General features: G+C 40.1%; 1 protein-coding gene across 1 annotated transcript; it reads right to left on the bottom strand.

The window, feature by feature from the left end:
* Nucleotides 1-360: 360 nt before the first annotated feature.
* Nucleotides 361-2,635, bottom strand: LOC148919952 (protein SIEVE ELEMENT OCCLUSION B-like). Its single transcript, XM_089044496.1, is given in 7 exon segments — nucleotides 361-1,006; nucleotides 1,116-1,373; nucleotides 1,455-1,583; nucleotides 1,685-1,818; nucleotides 1,910-2,004; nucleotides 2,170-2,442; nucleotides 2,444-2,635. Coding segments are annotated over 7 exon segments (1,704 nt in total). The 5' UTR covers nucleotide 2,635; the 3' UTR covers nucleotides 361-382.
* Nucleotides 2,636-12,196: the final 9,561 nt, after the last annotated feature.

The following is a 12,196-nucleotide window of genomic DNA, read 5'->3' as shown; positions in this document are numbered from 1 at the left end:
ATCGATAAGGTTTAACTCTAAAATTAATTGGCAATAAGTAAGTGATAAGCTTGTTTATAGTCCCTTAACTTTTCATTGTGATTTATAGATTAAAAAAAGAACATGAGTGAGCGACCATGAAAAATTTGCGGTGAAATATGTTTAAACATAACTTTATTAAAAAGATTAACATAATAGGATTGCAATTTTCCAACATGCAGTACTTGAAACAAAAACAAGCATTGTGGGCATCACAATCACATTACGAACGTAATGGATGCCCATTATTTTATCAAATAAAGACACGAACTCAAATGAAAACAACATGCATTCTTAACCCTTGCTGATCTCTCGGTGATCCTTTTGTTTCATGTTTCGTAGCGCGCAAGTAATTACCAAGTGATCAAAGGGTCTGCTTCTTGACATGGCAGCACTTATAGCTAAAGAATGTCTCCATGGGATTGCCACACTCGTAGCAGATCATGGCCGCTAGGGTGCTTCCTGTTGCACTTGGGATGCTAAAGCAGCTGCAGACGTGACCAATTTTTACAACCTCCTTATGCTGTTGCTCAAAAACTTGTCCGAAGTTTTCTATTGTTATTGTTACTTGCTGATTCCACGTGTAGTATTTCTCCAGGACCGTATAGATTGTCGAACCGGCAACAATGGTCACGATCCTACGGCCTTGGATGAGCACAGCCCATCCACTCTTGTCATCTTTGCAGGAAAGCAGCTTTTGAACTTGTCTTACCACGTCGTCAATCTGCTTGCTGCTAACCTTGATATGGAACATGGTTTCTATGGCGGACCAGAAGGTGTTAAAGTTGTCATCCCCTGCATCATTATTTGCATTCTTCTCCACATGATATAACTCAAGAGAAATCTTTGATCTCTTTAGGATGTCATCATTTTTAAGAGCAGTTGCTTTCTCCTTGAACTGATTCGTCCAAACTGAATCCCCTCCGTAGAAGAAATCTCCTGCTTGATCTATTGGTAACAAAAATGTAAATGTAGAGTCAGTCGATGTTTACATTTAAGAAATGTGCGACCTTCACCGCACGATTCAATGACCATAATACTAATTTATTAAAGTTCTCCTTTAAAGATATCCATATTTCAGAAAAGAATTAACATACCCATTCGGTTACAGATGTGTGAATCCCATCTATTACCGCGGTAAACCATGTATCTCGGAGAGAAAGTAAGAGTTCTTCTTCTTTTTTCTGGTCGAAAGGGAAGGCTTCTTTTCCCCATATCGAAATCATGCGCAGAGCGTTCGAATGTTGGAGCTCACTTTTTGAGTTCAAGACCACCAGCATAGGCTTGCCATTGAAGTTCCAATCTTCCTTGATGTACTTGATGCCTGCTATGTGGGCACCAGCCTGGCCAACTGTCTACCATGGCATCTTAACCCTCAGGGTCTCAAACTTGACTTGCAGCTCTGTAGTCCATTTCTCCACAACAGGAACCCAAACAATCTTATACTCGTTACTTTTCTTTGTAAAATCATAGATGGGTTTGAGAAGAGAAATATAATCTTCTGATATATCTAGGCTCGAAATGAACATTAACACATTTGTCGTCCTTAGGATGTCGATGTGAACCTGTTTAGATAATATTAATGAATTCAGGATCTTGATACATTCTATATATGGTTATTCATTCAAATTCAAAAGAAATATGTGCTATGATCGAGAAAGCAAACCGGTTTCTTAGTAGAACCATCCAAAATGGTCGTGTTGACATTATCCTTGAAAAAGATCAGGGTCTTCATAACCTCCATAATCTCAGTAGGAATTTGAAAGAGTTGCTTCAGCTTCATGTAGGTCTGTAGCTTCTCTGTATTAAATAAGACAAAAAGGGAATGTCAGCATTGCATTACAAGAGCAACATATAACCTTTCCTCGTGAGTTCTCATCAAGCAACCTACCTATTTCCTCTTTGCAGATCTTAAGATGTAGTTTGAGTTTATTGAGGATGATTATGATCTTATGAGCATACTGGACAAGTTCGGGTGTGTTCCCCCTGACATGAAGGAAGTAAAACAGTTATACTATGTACAAATCAGTTGCTTCATACGTATGCTGTTTTGGATGACGTACATGTTATATTGTTCAATTCGACTGTCAATCTAAACAATTGAGTAAGCGTACATGATGTATAAGCATGGAGAAGATGGATGAAACTTACTCATCACTAGTAAGGAGGCTGATATTAGTGGCGCAAGCTACAGTTGTAATGATACACCAGTAGACATTCACTGAGATATCTTTCCTTGCACTTGCCAAGATTTCTCTCAACTCCTTTACCTCATTATAAGTAATGGACAGCTTCTCCAACTCAAAGATGCAATCAATCACTTGCAAGGTGGACATTATCACATTGTTGAGCTGAGCAACTGCTTGGCCTCTTTGCTTGAGGTTTTCAGGCTTCAGAAGGACTGGTACTCCCTTGAGGAATGCCAGACTTGGCAAGTTGGTCAGATTGTTGATGCTGGGCAGTGAGCCAGAACTCACCATATTCCAAAGAAAAAGCAGCCAGGGCCAGCACAGCCTTCGCTTCCCATGAATACTTTGACACCTTGTTAAGTATTTTCAGCGTAGCATCGTGGGCATTCTCTTCACCTGGAGCCTTACATGGCACCTGAAATGTCATATTTAATTACTATGATTATTAGTTAAATATGTATTAATATGTAGATTTAGGGCTTGGTTTAGTGGTATTTATTTTCTCGTTGTTAGAAAGTAATTAAAGAATCAAAACCAATAAGGAAATTATAATGCCATGAAATTACCTCGCGAATTATGGACTTTAGAAGGCACAATGGCGTGCTGAAGCTGGATGCAATAGTTATTCCATCCCTAGTGTCAGCATGCACTTGGGTGGCCTGCAAAAGAAGTCACAAGCAATAAATTACAACCCCTTCTACTTGTTGAACTTTGAATCCTAGTCCGATTGGTATACGATCCTAGATGAAAGGAAACCCTAACCCACTACTTCCGGAATCTTCACACCCCACCCACTGAAGTTATTTTTGGGAAAGCATGGTCCTCGTTCACGTTCACAGAACCGGAAATTCTTGGTTCTTCTATTTGATTACGGATTTGATCCATGGAAAATGTAGCATAATTGGTTCTTTTTCTTTTGTTGCATTTGAATTGTTTGATGAAATTTTATTGTGTTTGTAGATGCATTCGATTGATAAAATGAAAGGGTATGTTATGTTGGAAAAGAAAGTACCATTGGTCTGAGGTGGAGCAGTAAATAATCAAATACTCCAATGGGTTCCGTGACATTTATAGTCTATACACATTAAATCAAATGAAAGATGTACACATTGTAACGTGCAAATTGTAGAATATATATGTTCCTTAATGTGCCAAAAAAACAACTAAGAGCCATGCCAAACCACAACCAATATCAAAATCATGATACCAGCGTTGGTAATTTACACCGTGAGTAATTATAATTTTTATTTGTACGTACCCTGTGGTCAATATTATCGATGATCTGCTTTGAACACTTAATGATGCTCTGAGTGATGGAGAAAAGAGAATGGACGTCAAAGGAATCATGCACATGACTAACTACATGAGTGGCATAAATGCCTTCCAAAATTTCTGTGTCACTCATGGCAAACAGGCGCTTCTTCTTAGCAACCTCCATTGCTTCATCACTTGTAGTAGTACTACTCACTACTTGAGAGACCGAGATCGAGACGGAGACCATGGTGATGGCTTGGTTGGAATGGAAACTCTAGGTATTGGGGTTTAAGGCGCAGAACACAAAATAACTAGGATGGCTTGTCTTTGCAGTGAGTTCAGTGCTTGCCTACAGCCCTATTTATAGTCTTCTAAGCTGATTCCCGTCGGACACCTTAATTAGGTCAGCAGCGTATAACAAGGATCCACCGCGTTATTTTATTATGCTCCTGATTTGCCATATGATATGTTTCACATTGGATCTAACTTCTTATATATATATGTTAGCCTACAACCCAAACCACCAGATTGTAACTCATGATTCAATACCTTCTGTCACGTGTCTGTTAGTTTGGGATGAGCTGGCTGTTAGTTTCTGTTAACTTAATTTGCTATTTAGTTAGCTAAAATATATAAAAGCCTTGACCTGTAAGTTCTGTAATCATCTAATGAGAAAATCAGTTTCACAATATTTCTCTTTTTCTCTCTTTCTGTTTCTTTCTCTCGATACCTCTATTTCTCAAAGCTTGCTTGAGCTCGTCAATGGCTTCCATGAAGAAAGCTTTCAATATATACATATACATATATATATTAATGTGCTTTCTTGGTTCAAAAATTAAAGGGCTCTTGACAGATAATCAATCGGAAATAATTGACATATAAACTTAGTTTGGATCAAAGAAACAATAATTATATTGCTCGCATTCCAATATAATTATATCACTCGAAGAAACAATAAAATGAAATAAAAAAGACATACAAATCTCGTGTTTTGAGTATTGAAAAAAGAATACAGTATATCATGATCAAGTGCCAGTTTGTGTTTGCAACAAAATGTTATTATTATTTTCTCCGGTTGAGCATTCCCACTGCCTAACCATCCATGGCTGAGAAAGTATTTAATGGTTGTGTTCCTCTTATTTGAAAATAAGAACATGCTTGCATGATTGAATATAAGACACTTCATCAGCGTACCAAAACAATTTACTCTTTTTTTCTGTGCAGATCCGAAGATCGCGATATATATATTTGCACTTGTCGTCCATCGTCATCGATGTCGTTCCTGCTTTACGTCACCACTAATTTTTTGTTAAAATATCCATGCGAGTGTTCGTACTTACGTGTTAATTGGTGGCTTCTCAGAAGTAGAAATTACGATGCAACAAATGAAATAATAAAATAGCATTTGTCAACAATGGCGGGATCATGAATTTTTCAACGCGTGGGCTAGTTAAAGTTGTTAACTTAAAATCTAATGATCAAATTTTTTTTTTCACTTACCGTTTCTATAGTATTTTTATAAATAAAAGTATATATTAAATTATATAAATCACATTAGTTCATAACTTCATTAATTAATTTTCAATAAATTTTAACATAAAATAAATACATATTAAATGCGACCAAAAACACTTCAACAACATAATTAAATGTGTACCTATTTAAGTTTTGTCATGCAATCTTTGAGAGAATTGAATTTTTTTGTTATTGCATTTGAATCAATAAACAATTTTTTTAATTGTAGACAATCATATAGTCCACTAGAAACTCATTCTCCATTTTGTTGCTAAGAGTTGTTTTAACGAGTTGAAGAGTTAAGGCTAAGACTCTACCCTTTAGTCGAAGTCGAAGTCGAAGTGTTTTTGTTGGGATTTAGAAAACAAAAAGTCGTGGTCTCTGTAAGGGGGTGAGGGTTGTCAAATTGATAAGTTATTTTAAAACAAAAAGCCCTACAACTAAATTGATAAAGAATTGGTTTGAATTTTAATAGTTTAATAAATACGGGCTATACTTAAAGAATAATGCTACTTTTACCACATTTGTATACCACATCTTCATACCATCTTATGTGGCAGTTGAGGTGGACAGCCACATCAATTAAAATTATTTAATATTTTATTTTCTTTTATGATTTATTCAAATATTTGTTTTTCTAATTGTCTTAATTAAATTATACTTAATTAATTTAATTGATGTGGCATATAATATGGACATGTCACATTATGTGGTATAGAAATGTGGGATAAAAATGTCGTAAGTGTAGCATTACTCATATTTAAAACAACTTGTTTATAGGATTTTTTTTTTTCCCCCAAAAGCTTCACTATGCTACAGCCCACCTAAGCCATTGGAGTAGTTATGCCGGTGTTTGTGAATGCAGGGTCATAAGAACTGGTGGGCAGTTTGGCATGCACTTAAGCTCCATTTATCATGAGTGCTGGTATTTTCACCATCTGTCCTATTTTCTCATTAATTTTATCTTCTCATTCATCATGTAAAATTGAAAAAACACGGTCTTATCTTTCCACTCACCATTATTCCTCCATTTTATTATTAATTCAAATAAAACCCAAAAAGCAAGTTAAAAAATTTATAAAAAAACCCAAACAAACACATCAATCTCTTCCTATTCTTCTTATTCAATCACAGTTCCAAAAAAATCCCCAAAAGACACCCCTTTTTCCCAAGCCCCTACTGCATGCTCCTTGCTTTCATTGAAAGCATGCTTCAAGCCTTCAACCCCAGCCAATCCAAAATCCAATAACCCTTTGAGTTATTCAACCTAAAATCATACCAAATAACACAGGAAAAAAAGAAGAATCAATTAAAAGAATCAATTCATTCATAGGGGGTGGCTGTCGAGAGGAGGGAGGAGAGAAATAGGGAGAAAAAAGGAGGAGGGAGAGGGTGGATGGGTGCGTGGGGAAGGTGAGACAGATGGTTAGGTGGGCCCTGGCTATTAAAGAGAGAGGCGGGAAGAGAGGAGGTGGGGTCCGAATGTGTGGCTGGGTGGTAGGGCTGTTGGGGTTTCGTCGAGATGAGGGAGAAGGGAGTCTTAGAAGTCATTTTACAAAGGGTAAATTTATCTTTAAAATTTTGAAAATAAGGTGAGTGAAAAAATAGAACAAAAAGATGAAAATAGCAACACTCGATAATTTCTCCATGCTACATGTTCCTAGAAAGAACACAGACAACACATATATTTATTGATCCATAACTAACCATTGCTATGGCTATAATAAATGGATACAGGTTGAATTTACTTAGGATTCCAATGAATTTCAAAAGAGTTATAAACACTTGTGAACAATCATCATATATATTGTAAAACAGAAAAAGAAAGCTATCAAAGTGTATGTGAAGTGAGATTAATTTACAAGGTCCCATATACCCATTAAAAAGGATTGTTATATAGTCTATTAATATAACTGTTTGCCCGTTCTTGGTTTACTCCTATGATGGAAGGGCAAAGTTCCCCACTGCCTTGAGAACCATAAACTGGTCAACAAGTCAGCTTTCTTTGGTGTGCGAGCGTGCCACTGCTAGCAAAATTTCTAGCAGACTTGGTTTGGAATGGATAACTTGCGTCCCAAGTTACTGATTTCTGCAAACAAACGATTGTGAATTTGGGTGAGAAATATCTCCCAAGTAAGTTCTTTTCCTGCCTCAGACTGGTGAGGACTTTAACAATTTATCTCAGTATAAAGAGGTTGCCTTGGCCAGAATTGTTTGATGGGATTTAAATTGTTCTTTAGGCTGCCTTTTACAAAAATATAACAGTGAATGCTTATACTAGAGGAAGATGAAGGGACAGTAGGGACTTTATTTACATCGAGATAGAAGGTTACAGTGCAGGTGGGTGGAGATGCAGGGCTAGGCTGGGGCGCTTAAGGTGGACCGTTGACAACCTTGGCTGCTAGGCTTCAACTTGTAAATCGATACCAAAGGCTGATTCTGGCAGAGCTTTGATGTACCTCATGCTTTTGTGAAGCTTTTGAGTGGGCGAGCGCAATTTTCTCAATCTGCACGGCGGGAGTATTTTTGAGGGCTTGAGGCTGCTGTGAATTTTGTTGAGGTTTTCCATACTTGGAGGAGACTTGAACCCTGCCTGTTTTGATTTGCTGAACCAAATTTGTAACGAGAGAAATCTCGTTTTGAATGACTTGTTTCTTAAATCTGGATTTTTGTGGATTCTGATCTGGAGCTGGTTTCACTTGAAATTCAAGTGGGCTTGTTGGTTGATTTTGAACTTGTCCTTTGATGGTTTTCTTGTGTAGGATCTTTGTTTGATTGGGTGATGAGTTTTTTGTGTGTTTTTACCCTGTTCACTCCTTCTTGTATTTATAGTAAACTGTTTTTTTCTGGAGTAGGGTGATTGTGTTTATTTATTGGGCGGCAAAGATATCTCCCCCTTTTTCTTTTTTAATGGAAAGAAAGAAAATAGGATTTCTTCAGTTTTGGCAGATAGGCTCTCAAATAGGCAATCACTTCCCTGATTTTCTTGAAAAGGAACCTAATCTCTTTCCCAATTTCAACTGCCCCTTGTGAGATTTTACCCGTGATGGTTAGTTTGACTTCTTTTCTGGACAGCTCCCTGCTTTCCTGCTTATCCTTCTCTGAGATTGTAACTTGCTTATCTCCTTGGGAGAATTACCTTCTCTGTAAAGACAGAAGAAAAATCTCTGAATATACATATATATATGTAAGAGGGATTTGATCTTCAGTTTTTTCAGAATCAACTTGATGTCATGAACCCTTCAATCACTTCTTCTATGACAGTTGCCATTGCTGACTTTTCTTTATCCCAGAGATGTCACGTGGGATTGTTCCTATTTCTGGGCTCCTTCTTCCTATTATATTGGGCCTGTGAGGCCCAGATTAGCCTTGTTTGCTCTGATGAGCTTTGGGCTGGTCTCTTACAGTTTTGGGCTTCCATCTTTCTTTGATTTTTTGCAGCTTTATTACGGCCTAATTTTCCACAAATGGGCTAGGTGTGTCAATTTTTGGCCCAAACAATGCTATAAGTCTGAATCGTTTTGGAACGCAGTTTGAGACTTAAATGATTATGGCCATTAAATTGGCGCGTGGTAAATTCCCCCGTTACCTCACGTCTGCCACTCTTCCCACTAAGCTAGTGCCCGTGTGAAGCAGTTTTCAGTTACTAGCTCTTTATTAGCTAGTCAATATCAGGTGACGCCTTGTCTTCTCCACGTCGATGTCTTCTCTTTCCCACGTTTTCTGGCTTCTTTAAAAGAAATTTAAAAACCCCCCGTTTCTGTTCACCTGAAAAACCTAGTTCTTTCAAACTTGATTCCTCTTGAGCTTTCTTTCTTTCGATAACTTCCTTTCGCTCGATCCTGCCTTGCCCTTCCTGTGAACCTCCCTTTTAGAAAAAATAACTCCAAGAAATGTCTTCCCCGAAATCCCGTGCTCAGTCTTCCTCTGTTCCGGTTCTTCCAGACTACATTACTGGGGCTGGGATTGATAAGCATGCGATAGAGGTTAGGAGCAAGCTCCATCCTTTTGCCCAGAAAAACCTAGATGAAAATGTCCTCCATTTGTTCGAAAACACCTTGGTGCTGGGGCCTCACTGGTTTGGCCCGTTCCTCCCGAGATGGCAGAGTGATGAAGAAGGATCTTTGAGGCCCTCTATGTTTGAGAGCTCTTACGCTCTGGCTTCTCATTCTTGGGTTAGCAAGAATTTGAGTCGTTCGTTCCTATCCAGGTGAAGTGAGAAATAGTCCAGTCAAGTGGGCTGATTGGATTGACAGACTTCTTCCTCGATTTGGGGCTCACTGAAGCGGGCTGGAATTTATGACGCCATACTCCTATCCAGGCAATCTATCAACAGGGATGAGAACACGCTTGCTGCTGCTCTGTGTTTACGGAATTCGCGATAACACCTTCGATTTCGTATAGGCCCCATAGCTCCAACTCTGCTGGATATGGCTCAGATTTTTGGCTTTAGGCCTCATGGAAGACCTGTTGATGCTGTTGGTGATTATCACGGGAAGAAGGACCAGTGAAGCTAGCCAAGCCATTCACTATTTCCCGATACGATCAGCGTAATTGCTCCTTCTCCAATTATCTCGAAAATTTAGTGCTTTGAGAAGGACAAAGATCGGCGAGCAAAGATATGTTGTTCCTCTGTATTGGCTGAGCAGGTTTGTTACCTTGTCGCTCTTCTGATTCTGCTTGAGTATAGACATCTGCGAAGCTCGCATAATCATGCGATGTTGGACTCGGGCCTACAATTCGGCCCATCTATTCAAGAACACGCATACCGCCACCTGGAGTATCCGCTAAATCATGCTCTCTGGTGCCTTCAGATGATTCAAATCTGCTGCATGTCTATTTTCTGAGTTAAGGTTTCGGATATAGTTACGGTGAGGATCAGTTACGGCTCAACCATTGTTGTCGGAAGTCCCCAGCGATCAATCGATGAGTACGATGATCTTGGGCATTGTACCAAGAGGTCTGCGTAGCGATGGCAAGTGGTGATCGGGAGGACCTATCCGTGGTTTCAACCTGGACATCGTCTGTTTGAGAAGGAGCCGGAAGAAGAATCGCCAGAATGATTTTAGGAAGAAGTTCCTGAGTGTGACCTTACCCAGAGATCTGCCTCATGGAGGAGGAAAGCCTCCAAATTATCATTTAGGGGCGGAAGTCTACCATCCCAACTTCTGTGCAAGGCAACTTGGCTGCCCTCAGCTCATACCCCTCAAGTCATCAGAAGCTGTAATCGGGGTCTTCTTGGAGGGACGCGGATGACTTGGAGGTCCACAAAGATGCCAGGTGTGCGGTGAATAAGATCAACAATAGTGCAGATGCCCTTTATCCTTCATGGGAATTGAACTCCTGCAGTTCTGCGGAGTTTGATGCTTGGTGGAAAGCCAGATTCCGTGATCTGCTTCCGACCGCACTTCAGTCCTTTTTAAGGGCTGGGACAATTGGAATGTCCATTCAGACGAAGAGACTCACAAATTCATGGTGCAGACCATCAAAGACATCAACATGCAAGTTATAGAAGGTAATCTCTCAGTTCTGTCTGTTGTTGCCCATTCTGTTTTTAGTGATGATGCTAATCTTTTCTGTCTGTACTCAGATCCCTCTTTGACAAAGAATATAGGGAGCCAACCAGCCCAAAGTGGAGAGGTGTTTGGTAAGTTTGTGATGTTTATTCAGTTTCTCCTACTACTCTTCTACTGGATTGACCTTTGACTTTTGTCATCTGCATAGTTAATTCATTATTGCTGCTGGGATCTGGAGCTGCCCTCCGGGAATGGAGAAGAGGAAGAAGAAGAAGAAGAAGAAGATCAGGTAGAACAGACTCTGTTGAGGCCACTTCTCCGTTAAAAAAAGAGAAAAGAAACTGCCCGATCTATGACTCGGTATTCTTTGATTTCCTTTTGAATTCTTCATAATCTTGTTCAGTCAAACTTATTTTTTGTCTGTTGCAGTTGGAAGTCCTTCTCCTCCTCTTACTAAGTCAAAAAGACTTAGAAAGAAGATTGTAGAAGAATATGTGGCCCCGGAGGGAACTAGGGCAGTTCCTACCACCACTACAGCACGGATGATGATCGAGAGAGGCTTTGGTGTGGAGCAAGAAAGGGAGCTGGAAGAGCTGGAAGAGGTAGGAGAGGAGCCTCAAGAGAAGGCCAAAACAGTGGAAGAAGATGTGAGTTTTATATACTTGGCAGTATTTGTTTCTGCTGCACTCTTATTTCCCTGTTCGACTGCATCCATAGGAGGAAATTCTGCTGAGGTGATAGCGGAGAGCATTGCCTTGGCTCGGAAGGCGAGGAAGATATAGGGCAGGGCTAACCAACTCAGAGGTGGCCCTTTTTGATGATCGAGGCGAACATTCCACTTTGCGCTCCAGCGGTGAGGATCGGCGAGCAAATCGGATCGAGCACGGGAACAATCGAACAAGTGGTTCCTGCTCCTGAAACCATAGTAGAAGTGGCTGCTGCCGTTCCTGGCTTCATGGTGAGTTCTGTCCTTACTCTGTCTTTTCCTGTCTTATGTGGTTCTGTCCTGTTCCTCTATCTCTCTTTGACCCTCAAATCTTTATAGGCGAAACATCGAAAATTGCTGGGATCTTGGCAGTGAGGACCATCCTCGCAGACCTCCGATTGTTCTTTGTGAGTGCTTTTGTACTTTTTGTTTTCTTCTTTTCTGTTTCTGCCTTGTTTTGACTTATGCTTCCTTCTACAGATGCCTATACATTCCCTTGCAGGTTCATCGCCACGGCCTCTTTGCTGATCTAGAGTGGCGGAATTTGAAGCTATGGACCTAGATGCCCAGGATAAGTTGGAAAAGCTCGGCTCTCTGTTGGTAAGATAAAGTCGAGGCGTGGAAAAGCAATGGAGCGAAGATCTGGCGCATCTGAATTGGAGCTAGATGAGGACAGAGAGGCCTTTGATCAGCTGATGAAGGATCTGGATCTGCTGCATAGACAGAACATGGCCCCAAAACCCATACTTGAGATGAGCCTTGGCTTGGCAAGGGATGTGCTTAACCTTCACGACCGTTATGAAGATCTGAGGCCCACCTTCAAAACCTCTGAGTTACGCAAGACCACTCATGAAGCCAACTTGGCTGATTTACGCAAAGCGAGCTGGACGGATGGTTGCGGGTACAAAGAAGCCAAAGCTGCTGCAGATAATTTGGAGAAACAGTTGCGGATCTTCAAAGGCAGCTAGCGGAACGCCGGGAAGTACAACACAGGACTC

This window comes from Prunus mume, linkage group LG2 (assembly GCF_029339155.1).
Source record: "Prunus mume cultivar Tortuosa linkage group LG2, ASM2933915v1, whole genome shotgun sequence".
Classification (NCBI taxonomy): domain Eukaryota; kingdom Viridiplantae; phylum Streptophyta; class Magnoliopsida; order Rosales; family Rosaceae; genus Prunus; species Prunus mume.
This window is presented reverse-complemented; position numbering and strand designations above follow the sequence as displayed.